The 23,854-nt window shown below is 43.6% G+C and overlaps 2 protein-coding genes and 1 long non-coding RNA gene across 6 annotated transcripts in view; 1 reads left to right on the top strand and 2 right to left on the bottom strand.

The window, feature by feature from the left end:
• Nucleotides 1–12,624, top strand: part of LOC120820476 (phosphofurin acidic cluster sorting protein 2) — a 36,673-nt gene extending 24,049 nt beyond the window's left edge. Inside the window, exons 10-26 of one of the 4 annotated variants that reach the window (XM_078103995.1) lie at nt 956–1,107; nt 1,220–1,313; nt 2,198–2,275; nt 2,833–2,960; nt 3,180–3,312; nt 3,394–3,498; nt 3,688–3,794; nt 4,524–4,678; nt 4,760–4,870; nt 5,553–5,655; nt 7,177–7,209; nt 8,501–8,543; nt 8,649–8,691; nt 8,944–9,082; nt 9,188–9,411; nt 9,780–9,893; nt 10,051–12,624. In XM_078103995.1, coding sequence (XP_077960121.1) covers nt 956–1,107; nt 1,220–1,313; nt 2,198–2,275; nt 2,833–2,960; nt 3,180–3,312; nt 3,394–3,498; nt 3,688–3,794; nt 4,524–4,678; nt 4,760–4,870; nt 5,553–5,655; nt 7,177–7,209; nt 8,501–8,543; nt 8,649–8,691; nt 8,944–9,082; nt 9,188–9,411; nt 9,780–9,893; nt 10,051–10,166 — 1,878 coding nt within the window. In that variant the 3' untranslated portion in view covers nt 10,167–12,624. Of the gene's footprint in view, nt 1–955; nt 1,108–1,219; nt 1,314–2,197; nt 2,276–2,832; nt 2,961–3,179; nt 3,313–3,393; nt 3,499–3,687; nt 3,795–4,523; nt 4,679–4,759; nt 4,871–5,552; nt 5,656–7,176; nt 7,210–8,500; nt 8,544–8,648; nt 8,692–8,824; nt 8,909–8,943; nt 9,083–9,187; nt 9,412–9,779; nt 9,894–10,050 lie in introns of those variants that run through there. The other 3 variants (XM_078103996.1, XM_078103997.1, XM_078103998.1) reach the window with 3 other exon arrangements.
• mrpl2 (mitochondrial ribosomal protein L2) lies at nt 12,614–15,758 on the bottom strand. Its single transcript, XM_040178244.2, has 8 exons — nt 15,469–15,758; nt 14,944–15,039; nt 14,685–14,853; nt 13,967–14,108; nt 13,769–13,884; nt 13,544–13,654; nt 13,012–13,085; nt 12,614–12,917 (listed from the first exon to the last, which is right to left on the bottom strand). Exons 2-8 carry the CDS (start codon nt 15,016–15,018, stop codon nt 12,708–12,710), a joined length of 897 nt encoding a protein of 298 aa, XP_040034178.1. The 5' UTR covers nt 15,019–15,039; nt 15,469–15,758; the 3' UTR covers nt 12,614–12,707.
• A 2,176-nt stretch (nt 15,759–17,934) lies between these two features.
• LOC120820312 (uncharacterized) lies at nt 17,935–23,204 on the bottom strand. The gene is made up of 3 exons (XR_013467863.1): nt 23,047–23,204; nt 22,387–22,518; nt 17,935–21,551 (listed from the first exon to the last, which is right to left on the bottom strand). It is a non-coding gene; the product is annotated as an uncharacterized LOC120820312 (long non-coding RNA).
• Between the last annotated feature and the right edge of the window lie 650 nt (nt 23,205–23,854).

Here is a 23,854-nt window from a genome sequence, read left to right as displayed (position 1 = left end):
TAGCAGCATCCATTAACGACTCTTATTCTCCACCACTTAATCTAGTGATAAATGTCGGCTTGTATGCCTGCCCTGTTTAGGTTTGTGTTTTTCATCCCTCAAGTACTTTTCAAATAAATGTTTCTGCGTATCTTGCATAACAGCTTGGTCATCTGCAGTATTTCAAACCAAATGTGTTTAACAACCCCTAGATGTCCATTAGTACATAATCTGTGTTTAGGTCATTAGGATGATGATAGTTTCCATTGAACTGTGAAATGTATTCCAGTAATTCCCTTGTTTCTCCTCTTTATGAACCCCAAAACATAGATTGCTTTAGAAAAAGATTAAATTTATATGTGCTTTAATAAAAGTGGGATTAGGAAGCGTGAGTGATTTAACCTTGCGATGCTTAAAAGAGCCTCCAGGCCGGTTCCCTTTTCGCTGGATGCTTTTAGAAGCTCCAGGTGGCCCGTTGATCTTTCATCACGTTCCTAGTCTCTAATCCTTTCCTTATGGCTGGCCACTACGCAGTGCCATAGCTCTATAAATACATAGCTAGGAGGAGGAGAGGCGACAGACTGTGTTTATCTGCTCCCTGCCAGCTTTTGCACTTATGGAGTGGCATTAATCACCTGATTAGTCCGCAGGCCTGCCCGTGTGCAGCTCCTATGATATACATCCCCACTGTGTAGCTGGCAGATCAAAGCTCAGACCCTTAGCACTTCCCCAGCAATCACTTACATTTTAATTGGCCTGCTTAGGACCAAGGCAGGGATGTATTTATAGCAACGATTTTTTTTTCTTTCTATTTTGCGGCCTTCCGTGTCTTCACTCTTTAAGCTCCATTAGGCCGGTGATCAGCTAATGGACACCAGTAACTCCGGCCATCCACAGCCGTGAGAACCAATCCCTGATTTTTCTTTTTGGTTTGTTTACTGATGTGTTGATGGAGTGTCTGTCCCGACTGCGGCAGGTCCTGGACTCTGACCCAGTTGACCAGACCCAGGAAGTGGAGGAGGATCTGGACTTGCTCTACGACAGCCTGGAGGTGTACAACCAGAGTGACAGTGGGCCAGAGATGGAGGACAACGAGAGCGTCCTGAGCACGCCCAAACCCAAACTCAAGTATGTCTGAGCCGAAGCAGCCTTAGTATTTATCAATGTTAACTTCAGGCAACATGCTGTATGTGGTTTTTGTGTTTGAAATGAAATTAAATCATCTGTTTTTTGTTTTCAGGCCGTTTTTTGAAGGGATGTCTCACTCCAGCTCCCAGACAGAGATTGGAAGCATACACAGCCAAAAAAGCCAGCAGAGAGAGCTGTCGTGTCCTGTAAGTTTATTACCCGGCACTTTATTTAAAAAAAAACAGTCAGATGCTTTTGAGCGCCATCGTTCACCCGCAACGGTCCGCCTCTCGGTGGCTGAGTTACGTAAAGGAACTTCCCCTGGAGAGTGTTCAAATGTCTGGCAGGCCTCGATGCTTACGCTGCTTTAGGGATCCCCGAGGACCATGATACTACCGGCAAGGTATTCTGAGAATGAATGCAATGCAGCCCCCGCTGCACCCTTTACAGCCCATCCTAGTATTTATAAGGACTGGCGGCGAACAACCTCTCCATCACCACACACACATATAAATATGCTCAGCGAGCAGGTTGGATGGAGCGATCCCCGAACTTCCCCTCAGAGGTTTATGGCTCATTGGAAGCAGCAAGGACACAGATGTTGAGTGTGATGGTTAGAGAAGGACTGCTGTTAATAAATATCAGGGGATGCGTTTTAGCCTGTAATAAAATTTTGGACTGCTCTAGCCCTCTATTTTTCTCAATAAATGAAACCTCGTTGCAGCCAAATTGGAAAGTCTTTGAAGTACTTTTGATATAAATTAAGCTAAATGCACTTCAACACATTTGTAAGGTGGACATGAGCACACAAGTGTGCCGGTTGTTCTTTAGGGGCTTGTACATAAATATATTAGTATCAGTCGGGGTGAAACCTATACATGCCTTTAGAGATATTTATACTCTCCAATACTGCCACCGTCACCAAGCTTAACTGTGGGGAGCTGCCACTGTGAAATTGGCCATTGGTCAATCTTGGCCTGAGCAGATGGAGCATAGCGCTTCAGTAAGGAGCTGTGACAACTTGTTATTTATATTTACCGGGGAAGTGACCTCCGTGGTTTAAATGTTCGTGTGTGTGTGCACCCTACAGAGTGGAGAATTTCTGACCGTGGACAGATGTAAAGGGGCCCGCTATCAGCAAGACAGCGCCACAGATACGATTGTTGGGGTACGTGTTCTGAACAACAATAGTTTTTTTTTTTTTTACTAAATTTGCCTTGAAGCCTCTTTTTTTTCTCCTACCCTTTCCACTTGGGCGCCCTTCCCTCCCGTGAGTCTTAGTTGTTTTCCAGGGAAAAACGAAGAGGGAGGGTGCATGCAAGGGCAGGCGAACCAAGCAGCTCAGTCATCCATTATGGATCAGTGGAGCAGACAAGGCGGCCCCATGCTGGATGAATCCCGACTCATGAGGATCAAAAGCGGGATGTTGGTGTTTGTTGTTGTCTTTGTGCCGTCGGGTCAGCCTAACCTTGCTACCCCTCAGAACCCCCTCTTCTCGCACCGCTCCACTCCAAACGAATAACTCATTACTGCAGGAACCTTGTTTCCTCTGCTACCCGTTAGGACTCCGACTATTTATTACTTTTTTTCCGACTATTTATTACTTTTTTTTTAAATAATAATCTCCTCTGTCGTGGTGGGCCCGCATCATTATCTCTGACCTCAGCGGCACAAGTCAATTATTTACCAGGCCCTCGGCTCATCTTTGCTCTCTCTTTGCTTTAGGAGCCGGAGACGGAGGAAAGGGGGCCAGGACCGGGGGAGGTGAGCAGCTGTGACGTCAGCACTGAACGGGTGACCAGCACTGTTGGCAAGCTCTGCAAGACAGAGTCCCAAAACCACATGTCTCCAAGGTACGCTTCCAATCCACCCCGTCTGCACACAAGATAATGTTGTGTCTTCATCTAGGTACACAAGCTACTTTCTATCTTTTAATTATGTTATTTGGAATGTGGGTTCCCACAACAGGTTCTTCAAATTGCTTAACCTCCGAGCCCAGTTTATTGGGTTCCCTGCCCCGTCCACCAAGTACTTTGAGTTGAGCTGCTTTTGTTTTTCCGTTGTGTCCTCAGTAAGGCGGAGAACCGGCTACAGAGGCGTCCGTGCAGCACCTCCATGAAAGACCGGCAGAACTCCAAGGCCCAGAGCGACAGGACCAGCAGCATGGAGAGCGAGTGCTCCCCGGAGTCACGGCTCATCGCACAGGTAGACGCGTCGCGGAAGTGCTCCTCGCACCCGGGTTTGGTCCCGCGGGGGAAGTTCTCACGCTCTCGATTTCTCTCCAAGGTTCCCAGGAAGTCTGTGTACGACCAGCTGAACCAGATCCTCATCTCTGACGAGCGCCTGCCCGAAAGCATCATCCTCATCAACACTGTGGAGTGGCAAGGACAGGTGTGTGTGTGTGTGTTCTTCTTCTCATCATGTATTTAGTGGACAAGCTCGGGTCTCACAGGATTTGTTGAGACTGAAACACGAAAGGCTGCGGTTGTGACAGTGTTTTTGTATGTTTTTTAAACACGCTTCTGGCTCACCTCCTGTGTCTCTCTTGTGTGTGTCTCTCATGTGTGTGTTTCCGTGCAGTACGTGTCCGAGTTGCTCCACGAACAGGGCCAGCCCATCGTGTCCACTTGCTCCGCTGCCGACGTTCAGGCCGCCTTCAACACCATCGTCACTCGCATCCAGAGATTGTGAGTCGCACACGAGCATGCATACACACAAACGCACACAGCCGAGCATGCATCGGTCGAACGACACGGGCCCACACACACACTGGTATCTGGCCGCCTGTTATGGCGGCGCAGTCCAGACCAAAGTGTGTGTTTGCGCTGGCGCGCTGCCAGAGGATTCCAGGGCGCTTTCGCTGTCAGAATGAGCTGGTTTTTTGGTCCTCCTTCTCTCTTCCTGGGATTCGGCCGCTGAGTCGCCCCGCCGGAGGCAGACTGAGGCCGCGTCCGTCTACTGCACTGCTTCCGTTAATCCGTTTTTAAATTCAGCTCAAGCGCAACTTTTGCATTCTTTACACACCTGCCGCCTCAGGCGACCCGATTGCTCCAGGTGGGGCCGAGTCATGCGGAGCCATGTGCGTCTCAGATGTTAACATCAAAAAAAAAAAACTGTGCTGCCGCTGCTTTAGCTGTTTAATATGTGGTAAATGAGTATGTGGACTTGTGTAATGAAATTGGTCGGATCTAAAAGCTTTTGCGATATAAGAATGTAGCTTCAAAGAGACTTGTACCTGGTATTACAAATGATAATATTACACCAACTGGCGAGGCCGGATCTAGACCAGGAAACTTGAGAGCTATAAATCGTCAGACAGCCATTAAGCCTCTCTGAACCCTCTCTGACCCACATCGTTCACGATTTGGAACTCTCTCTTCCTCTCGATTACTCATTCTCCCTCTCAACCCACGCAGCTGTAACTGCAATGCGCAGACACCGCCGACGATGAAGGTGGCGGTGGCAGGCGACCAGAGTTACCTCAGCACCATCCTGAGGTTCTTCGTGGAGCAGCTGGCCAACAAGACGCCCGACTGGCTCAGTTACATCCGCTTCCTGGTGATCCCCATCGGTACGTCACCCGCGATCCGTACCTGTAGGACTCGCTTTTTGAGCTTTGTTTTAAACTTGTATTCTTCTCCTCGAACTCCAGGTTCTCATCCTCTGGCAAAGTACGTGGCCTCCTTTGACAGCCGCTTCAACAGCATCTTCATGGACACCGCGTGGAGGGAGCTGTTCTGCAGGACGGAACGGCCCTCCTCAGGTAGGATGCATCGCTGCGAGGTCCGGCTGCAGAGCGAGTCGGCCTGCTTAATCTTTGGCACACTTGAAAGGGAAAGAAATTGGGTCAAAGCATGGGATCGGAGGCTGATGGGTGGGAAGAAGACTATTTCCCCCAGTTTGTAGGTCTCGGAATTGTTTGCTAGTACACACACATATATTTAAACTTGTCCCTTTTCCTCAAATGTCCCTTTTTTCTGCCCAGACAAGCCCAGAAAATCCTACTACATGCCGTATTAATTCTCTGAAGAGTGGGGAATATGTATATATAATATAAAAATATGTGTTCCATCTTTTTCCCTCTTTCTTTTAACCTTGACGTGAACGGCCTTCACAACTCTCACGGCGGCGTTTGGATAGGAATGGCTTTGAATTATTTCTTTAACAAGCAGAGTCAGGTTAAACTGCAGGGAGGCAATGGTTCAGAATAAGTTGACATAAAGAAACACAGCCTCTTGTTTTTGTTTCCCTCCTCCCGGCTTCAGAGGAATGAAAGTGATTAATGCGCCGTCTTTCAGCGACCTGCTGAGTCTGAACATTAGCGTCAGCATCAATTGTCTTGCTGGCTTGTTAGCCAGACGTGCAACCGAAGGAACGTGTTGTTAACAATCTGTCTTGCCCCCCCTCCCCCTCCCCCCCTCCCCCTCCCCCCCCTCCTCCCGCAGACAACATCGATGTGGCAGGACGAATTGTTCAATATCTGGTGGGTGCCAACGTGTCCCACCAGTTCCCCATCTCTGAAGCAATGCTGACCTACAAACAGAAGAGGTGAAGTACCTTTGATTATTCATGAGAACACTCAGCGCTGCAAATGTTTGTGTATGTGTGCGCATGTATGCTTTTGTGCTCTTTTTGAGGCATGATTTTTTTAAACTTTTGAGTAACTGCTATTAATGTTTAATGTCCCCGAGCAGCCGTTCGACTGCACGAGAAAGATGTTTAAAGCGGGCACGTTCATGAATTAAACACACACACGTCGCTGTGATTAGCGGGTGATAACGATCCCCAGGGGCCTCATTTCTAAACGTTGCGTACGCACAAAAGAAGGCGTGCGCCGCTCTCTACGCAATAATTGGTATTTATAAAAAGTAAACTTGACGGAAAAATGTGCGGTCCTTCACGCAAGCTCGGACCCATGCGTACGCACAAAAACGGGTGAAATGAGAACCGTCGGCAGACGCAAGAAACACGCAAACGTGTGTGAAACTGTGTAAAACTAGACTGTTGTGTAGAAGAAATGCCAATACTGCCTCTCATAAATAACACAAACACCCGTGTGATCGATCTGCAGCGTAAAACAAACAGAAATACTAATTTTTCAAAACACATTTTCAAAAAGAAAAGTGAATTATGTTCTGCAATAAAATTGGCATGTTATGCAATTCATCCTCAAACACAGCTGTTGCTTGTCAGATGCAATCAAATGGACGGTAATAAGATGCCATGATGCCGTCACAATGCGTAATGACGCGTAATGGCTGATCTTGCGCTCTTAGAAGATGTGGCACATGGAAGGATTGGCGCTGTAGTGCAGCGCACCATCGGCCTGTTTAAGGGCAGACGGCGCTGCCTCGGCTGCACTGGAGGGAGGTTGTTGTTTACTCCTGTAAAGGTGTGCAAAATCCTGCTGGCGTGTGCTGTGCTGCATAATGTGGCACAGCTTCCAAACGTGCCTCGACCCCCTGACGCCGATGTTGGCCCAGACCCCCGATCCCCAATCATTGCCGCCAGTCTCTCATCAAGAGGGGACAGCTCCGGTGTCCCCTCTCCCCATCCGGGGCAGACACACCTTGGCGATGGCGCGATAAACGCTTTTTTGCCTCCTCTTTGATGTCAGACCATTTTTTCTTTATTTCGGCCACGGTTCGAGGTTGTGAGGTTGCAGCGTTGCTCTGCAACCTTTTGCCCCTCGAGTGCCTTTTTGCCATTAGTGATGCCCACACTGTGCCCTCCAAAAAGCATTTTACTTCTCCTCTCCACCTCGCCAATGATCATTTCCACTTCACACTGAGTGAAGTTACGTTTCTTCGTTTTCCTCTCAGTGTTTGTCATGATTTCGCAATCGATGAATATTATAAATCTGAATATTTCTGTGCGTACGCACGTCCTACGTTTCATCCTACGCAAGGTTTTATAAATGAGGCCCCAGATCACCTTTTACTCTGACAGACATGAAGGAGGTTTGTTTGTAGGAAAGGCTTCTATTGGTCAGAAGCTACTAAACACAACACACAGTTTTAACACTGTTGCATTCCTTCTTCCCCCTTTCCCTTTTGATTTGCATTCAAGGAAAAGAAGTTTGTATTTTGATTTTTACATCAGGTATCTAATTCAACTCGTTTTCTGCTTTGAACCTCCCTTTTTTCTCTCCTCCATTTGGCTTGAGCTCCTTTGTCTTAACATTTCCCTTTTCACTGTAACTTCACTTTGCACTCTGTCCTGACTTGTGTCTTTGGTTTGGTGTGTCTTTTGATTCTTATTTTTGACTCTGTCCTCTGTGTTGTTGCTATGAAGATTTGCCTAACAACCTTTTAAAAAAGCTATTTGGAAACCAGTATTTTGACATATTTTCTATTGGCTTGAAAATGAGCTTCTATTGGCTTAGCCTTAGGAGAGGCTACATAGTTACACACTTTCACTCAATATCAGTGAACGCTCTGACTACTACAAGGTAAATCAAGTATTTTAATATCAGTTAAAAGAAATGACCTATTACCAATATCCATGTAATATTTCCCTCCTAATTCTAACCTGCACGAATACGACTCCTTAAAACATTTATTTCTGCATGTATAAAACATAGTTATACCTTCATTTACAAAGGACTGGCAGTTAAGTTTAGTGTAAATTATACGTCCGTGCACCTGTTATTTTGTGGATGATGTTACAGCTTGTGATGCTCACTGGGACTTTGCAAAAACCCTTACCTTGCAAAATGCAACATCACGTAGATATAATAATGGAGCACTGGTGGTGAGATTGCTGGGGAGTTTATTCCTGCGTGTGCACTGAAACGTGAGCCAGCAGCGTTCCCCGTCCTCCTCTCTTTTTGCTGTGGATGCAGTCCCATTTTGCAGTCTCATGAAAGACTTTGGCGAATTATCGGCGAGTTGCACTATTGTTGGCGCCTTTTTGTAGAGCTTTGCAGAAAAATAACACTATCTCAACGCTTTCCTGTTGAACCGTTGGGTGTATTTTTGAATTGCTGTGGTCTGCGTGTGTATTGCACTTTCTCCAACGATGCCTGGCTGTACTGCACCCCCCCCCCCCCCCCCCAACGGTGACTGAACACTAGTTACTCCGACGGGTCCCAAACTGTCCCATGTTTAAACATGACTCCTAGTGCTGGCTGTAGAGAGAGATCGTTTCTTTCTCTTGGTTGTAAGGAGCGTTCCTCCCCTTCATCTCATTGTAACATGAACCCAGGATGCCCCCATTTCACCCGAGCCAGTCATGTGCCATTCCTGCTGCGATGGGACATGCTGCGGGGTCATGCCACAGCCGTCTTCCCTCCAGGACCATTGAGTGTTTGTGTTTGAAACCCCCTCACCCGAACCCTGCCCTCACCCCCCGCTGGTCCAAATCATAACATCTTTACTGTCTCCGTTTACAGCCCTGATGAAGACTCCTGTCAGAAATTTGTGCCATTTATTGGGGTAAGATTTTTGATTTTTTTTCCCTACCTCAAACGGGCAGGACAGAATTCTTTATTCTTTTCATGGTTTTAGGATAGTTGTAAACTTTTGTTTGAATTCTTCCAGGTTGTGAAAGTTGGGATTGTGGAGCAAAGCCTCTCAACGTCAGGTAAGGAAAGACTTCTTCTTTTTAAAGGTGGGATTAGTATTATTTGGTCAGCCTAGCGTGTTCAACGTTGCACCGTTGATGAGGAGACAGAAACCTAACGAAACAACAAGTCTCTCCTTTCTCATGGATTCAGATCAGGAACGAAAAATACCCCAATATTCCTTCATTTGACTTCCTTCCTCTACTGGGTTTTGGCTTGAGCTTCACTTTGAAGCTTTGTTAACGACACTATCCCCCACCCCTGATTTGCAGTGGACTCCGATGATGCGATGGGGGTCAACACAAGCATCCTTTCCTCCCCAACGCCACCGCTGGCTGGTCCGTATGGGAAGGAAATAGGGGGCACCCCCCCGCAGTCACCGTCTGTGTCCACCGCCCTGTCTGGAACTGGGTACGCCAAAAAAAACAACTGAAAAACACACAATTCTTTAAAATATTGTGTTTCAAAGGGGAAGTAGAAAAACTAGTTCCTGACTTTAGCTGGTTTCCTCTGCAGCTCCCCGTGTTCCGGCAGTGAAGTGATGGGGCTTCAGGTGGACTACTGGACGTGGCAAGGCCCGGAGAAGAAGAAAGAGGGCGAGAAGAGAGACGTGGGACTGAAGAACACCCTGAAGAGCAACTTCCGCTCACTGCAAGTCAGCCGCCTGCCCTGTGGAGGGGAACTCACCCCCCCACCCAGCATGGCCATGACTGTGGTCACCAAGGAGAAGAACAAGAAAGGTATGAAAACATGCCTGTAAATATCCGAAGGAGAAGACCAGAAATGTGGCGTTACACTTCTACTACGTTGTCATGACGCATCATTGAGTATCGAGTATGTGGGTTTTTGTGTAGGTGGGAAATACTTGTATGACTACATTTGCAAGAAGAATAAGTCTGCTCATTGCACAGTCCCATAATGCATTGCATCAGTCCTGTGAGGTTTTGAGCCAGGCCAAAAGATGTCAGCATCTGTCATTTTTATTATGTTTTAGTAATGCATAATGTTTTTACTCCCTTAGAACAGAACGACTGTCAACATGTTAAACCAGTGTACAAAAATATGCACAGAAAACTATTTATTTACGCCGCCCTGTTTTTCTCTCCAGTGATCTTCCTCAGCAAGAAGCCCAAGGAGAAAGAGCTGGACTCTAAGAGCCAAGTCATTGATGGCATCAGCAGGTTGATCTGCACAGCCAAGCACCAGCACACGATGCTGAGAGGTAACGCCCCCCCCCCCCCACCTCCGCCGTCCCACCAGCTGAGGCACTGCTGCCATCTGGTGGTGCAAAGTCAAACGCATCCTTCGTGTGTGTGTGTGTGTGTGTGTGTGTTTAAATGTTTAACGCCTTCTTTCTCGGCTCTCTTTGCCTCCCTCAGTCACAATCGATGGAGTCGAGTGGAACGACGTGAAGTTTTTCCAGCTCGCCGCCCAGTGGCCGACACACGTCAAGCACTTCCCGGTGGGGATCTTTGGTTACACTAAGCCCGCGTGACCGCGCCCGCCCGCCCACCACCTGTCCCCCGCTGAACTCTCGTCTCACCGAGAGGCTACAGAGAAGTAGAAGAAAAGCCCCCCCCCCCATCTCACTGGCAGTACTAGTTTTCCTGTGGAAATCTTACTGGCTCACAACCACCTGTTCAATACACAAATGTCATGTTCTCATTTGGATGTTTTCGATGTCGACGTTGTTGGGTGTTGTTGTTGTTGTTGTTTTTTACACACTACGAAAAACACGTACTATTTTGTAAGATTTGTGCGACTGCCTCGGAGGTATCTTGGGGTATTTTGACAATTTGCCACATTTCGATAACGGCAGCTGTGTTTGCACTTTGTTTTTGTTAACATTTTATTATTTCTGTGAAATCCTACATTTATTGTTACTCTATGGACAGTGGAGGAGTGTGATGGTGATGTGCAGTGGCGTGTGTGAGATGGTTTGAGACCGTGTTTGTGTTTATTGTTGAAAGTTGGAATATTGCTGTGAATCTAGATGGAATCCTCCTCAAACTCAGTGCTCAGTTTTCTTACTCCTCCCTTTTTACTTTCTCAAAAAGGTAAATTTTTATAGAAAGGAACAAAGCTCTGTTTGCCTCGTCGCTTTTTAGGACCCGTGTGCAAAAAAACCCCCTAAAAACTAAAGTAAGGTGTTACTGAAGGTAGCTATAAAAAAAGCATTTGTGACATGTGAGAAGTTCAAATCATTTCGTTATTGTAAGTGCTTCAGACTTCGGTGTACATTCGGCCTGCACAGCAACATCTACTTAGCAGCAGGGCAACGCGACACCACAAATCCTACTTCAACTATCAACAGCTGAATACCAAATTTAGTTCTGACTATTGTTTCACCACCCCGCCCCCCTCCCTCCCCGATGCTGGATACCTCCAGATGTTCCGGTTACGTGCCAAAGTAAAGTTCCCATTACAGTCCAACCACCAGAGCCCTCGGCTCGGCCAAACTTTGTAGTACAGGAAACAAAAATGGTACATTTAATGTGCCCTTGGTCCCTGTGGAGATCAGTATTTAGATTACTGAGAGAATAATCCTGACAAATGTACCAGTTTGTGCTCTACATTTGGCCAAACGTAATCCCGTTGTGTGCTTTTCTTGCCCGTGGCGGGCGCACTCGGGCGTCCCCTGACCTCAAACACACCGATGGGTCCGGCGGTGGCGTGTCGGCCTGCTGCGGGAAAACGAGACGGACGTGAAGTAGTGAGGAGCGCAATGCAAGAATTAAAAAAACTTTAAAGTAACATGATAGTCAAAGGAGTCGCGACGGATCCAAGTCCCTGTGTGTGTGTGTGTGTGTGCGTGCGTGCGTCCGTGCAGGTGTGTGCAGGTGTGCTGTGTGTTCAATGGTACGCCCTGAATAGTGTTACGTACAACTTTTGCAATAGGAAACCTTTGAACAAAGGGACTTTAAGGTAGTTGCGTTCGTTTTTTTTAAAGTGACCACTCACAAGCTTTGATTGGCTGTCTTTTATAGTAATGTATATAAATATATACATCATTTTGTGAATTCCAATCCCTCCCCTTCCACTAAATTTAAAGCACAAATAGCTTCCCTTAATTTCTTGACATGTCAAAAATGCCAAATATATATATATAAATATATATATATATTTCCAGAACTCATAGCTATGAAGTTGACTTGTATAAAGTAAACACTTATTAGGTTTGCCATTTCCCTGACTTTGTAATGCACTTTCATGTGGTTTTCTACATATATTCGCTCAAATTTGGGACACTTTTTTTTGAGGTGATGTGATATATTTGAAAAGTAAACCACTACCTAGTCAAGAGAAGGCAGTTTTATTTTCTAGATGATCCTTTTCATTGGGATGTTTGTTGTTGAGCGCCGTTTGTTACTTTGTTTTTGCCACTTGATGTTGAAAAGCTTTTTTTGCAGCTACCACCACACGTGTCTGCCTGTAACTGTACTGTCAAGTGTTCTTGTCTCCTGCTTTTTCAAAGGGTTCGCCTTCTCCTTTTACACGGGAAACCAACTTCTTGGTCTGTGAAGATTCAGTCAGGACCGAGTTGTTTGAGGGAACGTGTCGCGAGTTAGCCTTTTGAAAACTGAACGGGCATAACAAGCTTATTTCAATGTATTTGTTTTGCCCTAAATCTAGACGTAGCATGGGGGTGTTTCACAGGACGGGATCAATGAGCAGGCGTCGTCACTCAGCGACCAATGAACTCTTAGACATCAATGGTCAAACTCCAACATGCCGTCTCATTGCTCCCGTTACTTGAAATGCCTCCCGTTGTCTTTGCACAAACCCTATTTTAAATGACATGACAGTATTTTTAAATTTACCACTACAAATATGGATTACTCTGCATGTTTTACTATAGCTGTAAATATGTTTTGGATTTTTATATTGTTTTGTTTCTTTCCATGCTCTCACAAGCAGTTGTGTTTAATAAAATTTATAATCTTCTGTACAAACAGCTCATGTTTATTCATATTTTCTAGACCAACATAACATTGTAAGCGATAACAAACGAGGGTCGACACTCTTCGATCCTGTGTCACTTGGCTGAGATCGAGGGCAGGTTGACGTAAACCTTCATAGGAGGCAGCGGTTTGATCTTGCGTCCAGCCCAGCCGCCCTTCCTCTGCCACAGGCCGCTCGAGGGGCGAATGCCGAGCCAGCGGTTGCGCCCGGCTTTGCCGATGATGCGTTTGTTGTGGTCGATGTTGGACACGCGTCCCACCGTTACGATGCAGGTCTCCAATACCTGTGTGTGTGTGTGTGTGTGTGTGTCGAGATGACAACATTCAGTAAGGAGCCTGGTTTAAACACCGGTGGAATCTTAATTCAGGTAAACTCACCTGAACCTGCTGCTTCGAAGGAAGCTGAATGATTGCTGTTCCGTTTACCTTACGGAGCAAAATGCCACTTGTGCCTGAAAACCAAAAGCAACAAACATTAGTTTTTTTACAGCATCAGATGCAACTAACTGAAACGTCTGCTTGTCGAGCTTGGAGAACTACACCCCGAAAACAGAGCCAGTGTTTGGTTTGTCCCCTCAGGGCTACGGTAGAAACATGGCTGCCGCTACATCGGTTAATATAAAACGTCTTTCTTTAGGCCTCAAATAAACACCCTTGTTATATTGAGGTGATTATACACTAAGGAAAAAATGCTTTTACCATTAGATTAATTAAATTCCATTAGTGGTTAAGGATCCCACTCGTGGCTCCTTTATCGTAAGAAGACTGTATTCATGATTGGAACCTTTTCTGGTTTGTAATTGTTAAGACAAGTCTGTCAAATAAAATCATCATAACCAAAAATATATATTCAGTATATGTAGTATAGTATAATATGTATTCAGCAACTAATGAGCAAATAATAGACTACCTGCAGCACGAATGTACTCCGATCCTTTCCCTGGTTGTACCTCGAGGTTGTTCACCAGAGTCCCCACAGGAAGCGCTCCCAGTGGATACGCATCACCCTCATTGGCCGAGACTGCAGAGTAAAACAAACGGATACACCGTATTTAAGTGCTGAACACAGCGTACCTTTACTTCCATCATCTCAAGGGATTGTTGGAAACATGACACACCAGGGTGGATCCTCTACCTGCCATGCGTCCAATTACTCCAGATGTTTTAATGATGTCTCCTGCCTGCATGTTCTCCGTAGCAATTATCCATCTTTTCCGGCTGCCTCCAGCTAACAGGGCAATGTCAGCAGACCTGTGTAGCACAGATGATGATAACCGACTGTGTTCAGAATGCATAATCAGAGTGCCACTGTGTAGTGAAAGCTGACCTTTACCTGCACGGGTCGTATCGCACTTCCACAACCTTCTCTTCAAAGGGTTTGGCCTCATTGTTTGGTTCATAGCGCAGTCTCTGAAAGTCAATCCACCTGTATTTTTGTTTGTGGCCTCCACCGATGCCATGTGTCCGTATCCTTCCTGCGCGGCAGAAAGAAAGGTGAGCAAGTCTTTACACTCGCCTCTAGTCGCAGTAACAGAGTGCGGTCAGCCCGAGGCCAAACTTATTAGCTGATCATCATACTTGCTGGTGCTCGAATACATATTTCAAACCAGGCATGCAGATGGTTCAAAGCACAACTATCTGCCCTCTTTAAAAACGTCCAAATGTCTTGTCCAACACAGAACGGCTCTTTGTTTAGCTCCATTCAAACGCTGTTTAAGACTTGTGAAAATGTCATTCTATTGCATGATTGTAGTGTTTCCTCAGTAAGGACTTATGTACATAACCTTGTAGAAGTTCACATCAAAGGCTGTTCTACTTTATCTAATCCAACCTGGACGATAGTAGCATTGGCAGCTAGATTTTGGTTAAGCCATGCTGAAGGCTAAAAGAAGGTTTTGGTTTGAGACGTGTGTATTCGTTTAACCTACTGGTGAAAACAGAACATGGATAAAATCCAGACCAGCACATTTGATGCCGACTCCAACCGCGTCCTCCTCTGGCCTAGCTTTCAAACACACTCGTTTATTAGATTCTTCTACAGTGGTCTTTACCCGTGTGGTCTCTTCCTCCCGTCTTTTTCATTCCCATAGGTTTGATGGTGTACTTCTCCCTCTGCTTCCAAAATGTCCTGTTCTGCTCCAGAGAGGCTGTGGTGAGGAAGCCCCTGCACTGAACGACCATCTTGGGCCCCTGAGTTGCCAGCCCGGTCTGTGTAATTGCCTGAAAACACAATAAGCATGTTGCACGTATGTATGTGTGTGTTGGTTGTGACGATGCAGATCTCCAGTGTGAATGACAGTGGTCGTTTACCTGCGAGGAGAGCAGAGCAGGCTGGGACAGAGTCATGGAGCGCAGGGCTCTGGTTAGACACGACACCGCCATCATAGCAACGTCCTCCTGACAGAGCTGAGGAGCAGAGGACAGGAGAGGAGAGGAGAAGAGAAGAGAGCGCGTTGGACGCCCGGTTGTGGATCATGTTCATCGATCTTTTCCATTTCCAGGCATGCAGCGAAAGCTCTAGCATATCCGACAATATCCAGCATTCAGCATCTAACTAAACTAAGCATAAAGGAATCAAACTATAGGAGTGAACACGTCCACCATAACATGTCCTACTACGTCAATTGTGTCCAACAATGTGATAACACACATTTAGCATTAACCTTACTAAATGGCTAATAGTCATGAGCTATCGCTAGCTTAACTTTAGGTTGTCCCGGCTCAATAGATACACATACGTTTCACCTGCTGTTTTTAACAAACCAAGCCGAGCTGTTCGTTTATCTCATGGCCATTTGGCCAATGTAAATCAATGGAATAGTGACATAAACCAACCTTTTGATTTGATTTATTTCATCACAGGCTTCTCGTTGACAACCTTCAGGATCTCGCACGCTACGTCGCGTATTGATGACGTCATCACCAACCGGTTCCTGGTCTCACTGTACATGTTAAAGTTAAATATTTATAATGTGACGTATTAAAATTGTCCCTTGTTAACAGCTATCATGGATAGGTGTTTTTGGCGGATTCGAAACCGTCACAATACATACAGTAGAGTAATATAATAAAATAAATCTCCCACTTTCTTCACCATCTGACAGCTGTTTTTAAATTTCGCCTCTGGGTGGCAGAATGTCCATTTTTTATATTGAATGCGGTCTACTAACAAAAATGAAAACGTTTTGTTTGTCTCCAACGTATCTAATTTCATGAGCTCTAATTACTAAAACAATTTGTTGTAGGTACATTTTACAGTTAAATTAAAAATAAATAAATATAAATTGACGCAAGCTTTCAAAATTTGTCCATTCAAACCAAATAAAACATATAATATGGGTTGATATTATGTGCTGTTTTTTTACATGAAAAGTACGGCAAGATGCCAGTTTGTGAACATGCTACTAGAATTAACTGCAAGCCCAAGAATTGGCTGCGTGTGTTATTGTTTACTTTGGGGGTTTTTTCCATCATGTGTCCTTTGTACATAAGTAAAATTTGTAACATGATCTTACTTTTAAAACAAACAAAAGAGAAACACGTTTACCTGGTTGAAGTAGAAAAACAAATATATTATTATTTTCCCTAAGGGGCAAATAATCATCATCAGGGCAAGGAATCATCTTAGAGTGGTGGAATTACTGACATCCAGTGCTGTAGTGGTAAAATTAGAGGTGGGTAAAGGAATTTTGTGATCATACAGACCTCGACGCGATGCGAAGCAACGCAACACAAAGCGTCGCGACTCTTGTAAGGCTGTCCTGGCTGTATTGCATTATGTTATCAGTAAAAGTCATATACAATCAATGACAATGAATACATGTGTATGAACAACATAAGTTAAAGGAACACTCATGTACTACCTATGTCATCATAAATAGCCCATACAGCATGTTTTTTTCACGTTGAGAACTGACTTGTTTTCTAATCTACGCGTCACCAGGCGTTTTTCTTGTCCTTTTACCGTGCACGACCAGCGAACACAGAGCGCGCGACTACTACCCCCCCCCCGTCGGACCTTCTCGACCGGTCCGCGAAATATTGTCTGACATGAAACCGGTTCGTGAGGTGAGAAAGGTTGGGGACCACTGGGTTGATCCACAACGTGTGTTTACACACCTCCTGGATCCTGATTGGTGTCGCTGCTGCAGCCGCAAGGCACTGATTGGATGCTCACAGACCGTAATACAGCGCAGTTGAAAATTATTCAGACTACGGCGTTTATATGTTCAACAATAGGAAACTTAGTCTTAGCTGTTTTAAAATTATACCAAGTTTATTTCGGATTATTCCAAAGGAAGAATACAAGGCGCAGGGAACTTTGAGGTGCGTAAACGCTATTTATAGGTGCGAAAACGCTATTTCCAAAATTATAGAGGTGCGTAAACGGCGTTTACGTGCGTTTACCCTCCACTACAGCCCTGTTCATATTATATAGTTTATCACTATATAATCATTTTTACTTGTATGGTGACTAACCATTTAACTTTATGCCCCCTCAACGGTAAAACATATTAATTAATACATGAATTTAGTATTTAGTAATAAAAAATAACAAATAAAAAAGGACAACTAGATGTGTTAATGATTGTCTTGAACATCAACCCCGAGAACAAACCTTCTGATTCGTTGGCTGATTTTAGTCACTAAAGATGATCAAGTTACCATTAACATTGGAGTGAGTAAATTATCCTATTAGAATATTTAGAATTTGTCATTTTGGGAGCAGTTAACACACAGTTAACACTGATCCGTTTTTTATCATATTTATTTATTCATCTATCTAAACTGTAGGAATGTTGAAGGGCTGCAGCGTGGCGGTTCATTGAGTTTCTGATTGACAGCGTGAGAGAGAAGATGTCGTCTGTCGGCCAGCAGCAGAGAGAACGAACAGACATTCGTAACTCTGGAGTTGCACTTGACTTGACTGCGTCATTAGAGACGCTCACACGTCCCGATGAACTTGGGGTTTGAATTTGCTTTATTTGTAGAGAATTGAACTTGTTTGTGCTTTGAGTTGCCTGACTTCATTTTTTAGAAGCATTCATGTTTTAATTAAAATGTTCCATATCGGAAACATGTTCATTGACTAAATCTTCTCTTCTTCTTCCGCCTGATGTCTGATTACAGGAGGAAGTGAGTCAACAATTGAAATCAGGCTTAAAATGTCGACTGAAACCTTTGTGTGTCATTAATTACACAAACGCTCATTAACTCAAGATCATTGTTGTTTCACTTCATTCAAGTCAACGAGTAATAAAGAACATGTGATTCTCTTTGGTCTGAAGAAAACAAGACGGATTCATTTGGTTTTATTTTTATTAAAATGTATTTTCATTGTTAAAAACATTTATAAACCATAATAAACAACATATTTAACAATAATAATAAAACAATCATTGGGAAAACATCTGAAGCAGTTCCTGAGAAGAGAGAAAAGAAGAAGTTATTAACATGTTAATGTTGTTAGTGTGTCTGTGTGTACATCTAAATGTTAGTGTGTCTGTGTGTACATCTAAATGTTAGTGTGTCTGTGTGTACATCTAAATATTAATATGTCTTTGTGTACATCTAAATATTAGTGTGTGTCTTTGTTTAGTACCAAATGTTAGTGTGTCTGTGTGTACATCTAAATATTAATGTCTTTGTGTACATCTAAATATTAGTGTGTGTCTTTGTGTACATCTAAATGTTAGTGTGTGTCTTTGTTTAGAACCAAATGTTAGTGTGTCTGTGTGTACATCTAATTGTTAGTGTGTCTGTGTGTACATCTAATTGTTAGTGTGTCCCGATGACGTAGTGTCCCGATGACGTGGTGTCCTGATGGCGTCCTGATGGCATCCCGATGACGTGGCGTCCTGATGGCGTCCTGTTGGTCTGCAGACAAGGAGAAGAGACGTGAGGAGGATCATCAGGATGTGTCTGTGTGTACATCTAATTGTTAGTGTGTCTGTGTGTACATCTAATTGTTAGTGTGTCTGTGTGTACATCTAATTGTTAGTGTGTCTGTGTGTACATATAAATGTTAGTGTGTCTGTGTGTACATCTAAATATTAATGTGTCTTTGTGTACATCTAAATGTTAGTGTGTGTCTTTGTTTAGAACCAAATGTTAGTGTGTCTGTGTGTACATCTAATTGTTAGTGTGTCTGTGTGTACATCTAAATATGAATGTGTCTTTGTGTACATCTAAATATTAGTGTGTGTCTTTGTTTAGAACCAAATGTTAGTGTGTCTGTGTGTACATCTAATTGTTAGTGTGTCTGTGTGTGGATCTAATTGTTAGTGTGTCTGTGTGTACATTTAAATATTAATGTGTCTTTGTGTACATCTAAATGTTAGTGTGTGTCTTTGTTTAGAACCAAATGTTAACGTGTCTGTGAGTACATCTGTGTGTGTGTGTGGGTGTGTGTGTGTGTGTGTCATGAGTAGATTTGGATTTGCTCCTGAGGGGTTGACGCGGCGTCCTGATGGTGTCCCGATGACGTGGTGTCCTGATGGTGTCCCGATGACGTAGCGTCCCGATGACGTGGTGTCCTAATGGCGTCCTGTTGGTCTGCAGACAAGGAGAAGAGACGTAAGGAGGATCATCAGGATGTGTCTGTGTGTACATCTAATTGTTAGTGTGTCTGTGTGTAGATCTAATTGTTAGTGTGTCCGTGTGTTCATCTAATTGTTAGTGTGTCTGTGTGTAGATCTAATTGTTAGTGTGTCTGTGTGTACTTCTAATTGTTATTGTGTCTTTGTGTACATCTAAATATCAGTGTGTGTCTTTGTTTAGAACCAAATGTTAGTGTGTCTGTGTGTACATCTCATTGTTAGTGTGTCTGTGTGTACATCTAATTGTTAGTGTGTCTGTGTGTACATCTAATTGTACATCTAAATTTGCCAGCGTGTCTAAATGTTAGTGTATCTCTGAGTACATCTGTGTGTGTGTGTGTGTGTGTGTGTCATGAGTAGATCTGGATTTGCTCCTGAAGGGTTGACGCGGCGTCCTGATGGCGTCCTGATGGAATCCTGATGGCGTCCCGATGACGTGGCGTCCTGATGGCGTCCCGATGACGTGGCGTCCTGATGGCGTCCCGATGAAGTAGCGTCCCGATGACGTGGCGTCCTGATGGCGTCCTGTTGGTCTGCAGACAAGGAGAAGAGACGTGAGGAGGATCATCAGGATGTGTCTGTGTGTACATCTAATTGTTAGTGTGTCTGTGTGTACATCTAATTGTTAGTGTGTCTGTGTGTACATCTAATTGTTAGTGTGTCTGTGTGTACATCTAATTGTTAGTGTGTCTGTGTGTACATCTAATTGTTAGTGTGTCTGTGTGTACATATAAATGTTAGTGTGTCTGTGTGTACATCTAAATATTAATGTGTCTTTGTGTACATCTAATTGTTAGTGTGTCTGTGTGTAGATCTAATTGTTAGTGTGTCCGTGTGAACATCTAATTGTTAGTGTGTCTGTGTGTAGATCTAATTGTTAGTGTGTCTGTGTGTACATCTAATTGTCATTGTGTCTTTGTGTACATCTAAATATTAGTGTGTGTCTTTGTTTTGAACCAAATGTTAGTGTGTCTGTGTGTACATCTAATTGTTAGTGTGTCTGTGTGTACATCTAATTGTTAGTGTGTCTGTGTGTACATCTAAATATTAATATGTCTTTGTGTACATCTAAATATTAGTGTGTGTCTTTGTTTAGAACCAAATGATAGTGTGTCTGCGTGTACATCTAATTGTTAGTGTGTCTGTGTGTACATCTAATTGTTAGTGTGTCTGTGTGTACATCTAAATATTAATGTGTCTTTGTGTACATCTAAATGTTAGTGTGTGTCTTTGTTTAGAACCAAATGTTAGTGTGTCTGTGTGTACATCTAATTGTTAGTGTGTCTGTGTGTGGATCTAATTGTTAGTGTGTCTGTGTGTACATCTAAATATTAATGTGTCTTTGTGTACATCTAAATGTTAGTGTGTGTCTTTGTTTAGAACCAAATGTTAACGTGTCTGAGTACATCTGTGTGTGTGTGTGTGTGTGTGTGTGTGTGTGTGTGTGTCATGAGTAGATTTGGATTTGCTCCTGAGGGGTTGACGCGGCGTCCTGATGGCGTCCTGATGGCGTCCCGATGACGTGGTGTCCTGATGGCGTCCCGATGACGTGGCGTCCTGATGGCGTCCTGTTAGTCTGCAGACAAGGAGAAGAGACGTAAGGAGGATCATCAGGATGTGTCTGTGTGTACATCTAATTGTTAGTGTGTCTGTGTGTAGATCTAATTGTTAGTGTGTCCGTGTGTACATATAATTGTTAGTGTGTCCGTGTGTACATCTAATTGTTAGTGTGTCCGTGTGTACATCTAATTGTTAGTGTGTCTGTGTGTACATCTAATTGTTAGTGTGTCTGTGTGTACATCTAATTGTTAGTGTGTCTGTGTGTACATCTAATTGTTAGTGTGTCTGTGTGTACATCTAATTGTTATTGTGTCTTTGTGTACATCTAAATATTAGTGTGTGTCTTTGTTTAGAACCAAATGTTAGTAGGTCTGTGTGTACATCTAATTGTTAGTGTGTCTGTGTGTACATCTAAATATGAATGTGTCTTTGTGTACATTTAAATGTTAGTGTGTGTCTTTGTTTAGAACCAAATGTTAGTGTGTCTGTGTGTACATCTAATTGTTAGTGTGTCTGTGTGTACATCTAAATATTAATGTGTCTTTGTGTACATCTAAATATTAGTGTGTGTCTTTGTTTAGAACCAAATGTTAGTGTGTCTGTGAGTACATCTGTGTGTGTGTGTGTGTGTCATGAGTAGATCTGGATTTGCTCCTGAGGGGTTGACGCGAGGTCCTGATGGCGTCCTGGTGGCGTCCCGATGACATGGCATCCTGATGGCGTCCCGATGACATGGTGTCCTGATGGCGTCCTGTTGGTCTGCAGACAAGGAGAAGAGACGTGAGGAGGATCATCAGGATGTGTCTGTGTGTACATCTAATTGTTCGTGTGTCCGTGTGTTCATCTAATTGTTAGTGTGTCCGTGTGTTCATCTAATTGTTAGTGTGTCTGTGTGTTCATCTAATTGTTAGTGTGTCTGTGTGTAGATCTAATTGTTAGTGGGTCTGTGTGTAGATCTAATTGTTATTGTGTCTTTGTGTACATCTAAATATTAGTGTGTATCTTTGTTTAGAACCAAATGTTAGTGTGTCTGTGTGTACATCTAATTGTTAGTGTGTCTGTGTGTAGATCTAATTGTTAGTGTGTGTGTGTGTACATCTAATTGTTATTGTGTCTTTGTGTACATCTAATTGTTAGTGTGTGTCTTTGTTTAGAACCAAATGTTAGTGTGTCTGTGTGTACATCTAAATATGAATATGTCTTTGTGTACATCTAATTGTTATTGTCTTTGTGTACATCTAAATATTAGTGTTTGTCTTTGTTTAGAACCAAATGTTAGTGTGTATGTGTGTACATCTAATTGTTAGTGTGTCTGTGTGTACATCTAAATATTAATGTGTCTTTGTGTACATCTAAATGTTAGTGTGTGTCTTTGTGTACAACTAAATATTAGTGTGTGTCGTTGTTTAGAACCAAATGATAGTGTGTCTGTGTGTAGATGTCATTGTTAGTGTGTCTGTGTGTACATCTAATGGTTATTATGTATTTGTGTACAGCTAAATATTAGTGTGTGTCATTGTTTAGAACCAAATGTTAGTGTGTCTGTGTGTACATCTGTGTGTGTGTGTGGGGGGGGAGTGTCATGCGTAGTTACCCCATTTGCTCCTGAGGGGTTGACGTGACGTCTTGATGGCGTCCCGTTGACGTGGCGTCCGGATGGCGTCCCATTGACGTGGCGTCCGGATGGCGTCCCATTGACGTGGCGTCCGGATGGCGTCTCGTTGGTCTGCAGACAAGGAGAAGAGACGTGAGGAGGATCATCAGGATGTGAGACAAGATTCATAGATCCAATTATTTTAATTTGATGCACATTTGAATTATTTCATGTTTGTTTGGATGTGTAAATCTACATTATATATTTGTGGTTGTTAAACTGTATTTCTGTATTTGCTTTTTATGTTTAGCTAGTCTCTGTGCATACCGATATGTTAGTGCGTCTCTGTGTAAGTACTTTTTACATTACATTACATTTCATTTAGCTGACGCTTTTATCCAAAGCGACTTACAATAAGTGCATTCAACCATAGGGTACAAACTCAGAAGTGCAATTTCCTCAAATAACTTTTATATGTTAGTGCGTCTCTGTGTAAGTACTTTTATATGTTAATGCATCTCTGTGTACATCTACATGACAACAGCAGGAATCAGAGGTTTATCTCAGGGTATTAGTTCTAAATCACAGCCTTCTCCACCCGATAGACCAATACATCATTCACAGCAGTAAGGCTGCAGTCTGTCTGGATTCCTCACTTACCTTGAGCTCTGTTAAGTGCAGCAGAACGCGTCTTCGTCCCCTCTACAGACTCCTGAGGCATTACATGGTTGCTTTCTGCAAGTGTAGGTCCGGAAAACTTCAGTGTGTAGATGCGAGGTTTGAAACTGACTGACTGGATGTGCAACAGACTGTGTTCTTATGCTGTGGTGAACGGAGCATAGAACTTGGAACATGGAACATGGAGAAATGTTCCATCATGATGTAACGTCTCTATGGTTACAGTGAAGGTATCTACAATATGCAAATGAGCCTTTAGAGTAAATGTGTGTGTGTGGACGGTGTATTTGTATTGATGGAGCTCATCCACTTGACATGGTGCATAAAACACTTTGCTCTACTTGTTTTTTTCTATGACCCCATCTTGATCTTGAAAGCAAACACTTTAAGAATGAATAAAGAACGATTTTTGTCCATTATTTCATCAAGTCGGAAATTTGTAAACTGTTGAATTCGGATTTTTAAACATCCCTTTCGAGCCCTCTTGTCTCCAGTCTTCATGCTAAGCTAACCAGCGGCTGGCTTTAGCTTCACGTTGAGCGCGCAGACATGAGAGTAGGGATGAGTATCGTTTGGGTTTTTCCGATACCGATCCTAAACAGAGCCTGAACCCAAACACAATTGAAGAAAAGTTTTTTTCACTTCAAACTATGCACAATATATGAACTTTTGAAAGTTTACAGTATGATTACAGTGTTTCCCCTCTGTAACAGCGGAAGTGTAGTTAATTGGAATTTGGGGAATATTAATCATTTAATTTGAGATTCATGTTCATTGTGCAGGAACTAAA

Source organism: Gasterosteus aculeatus, chromosome 6 (assembly GCF_964276395.1).
Source record: "Gasterosteus aculeatus chromosome 6, fGasAcu3.hap1.1, whole genome shotgun sequence".
In the NCBI taxonomy this organism is placed as follows: domain Eukaryota; kingdom Metazoa; phylum Chordata; class Actinopteri; order Perciformes; family Gasterosteidae; genus Gasterosteus; species Gasterosteus aculeatus.
The sequence above is the reverse complement of the archived record's forward strand: the minus strand, read 5'-3'. Positions and strand labels throughout refer to the sequence as shown.

What these genes read in the sequence shown, in the direction of transcription:
- mrpl2 (XM_040178244.2), bottom strand. Translation starts at nt 15,018, where the DNA reads ATGATGGCGGTGTCGTGTCTAACCAGAGCCCTGCGCTCCATGACTCTG. An exon ending in CTGCTCTGCTCTCCTCGCAG is followed by an intron (nt 14,854 to 14,943) that starts GTAAACGACCAC and finishes TTGTGTTTTCAG; the next exon opens with GCAATTACACAGACCGGGCT. An exon ending in CTTCGAAGCAGCAGGTTCAG is followed by an intron (nt 12,918 to 13,011) that starts GTGAGTTTACCT and finishes ACACACACACAG; the next exon opens with GTATTGGAGACCTGCATCGT.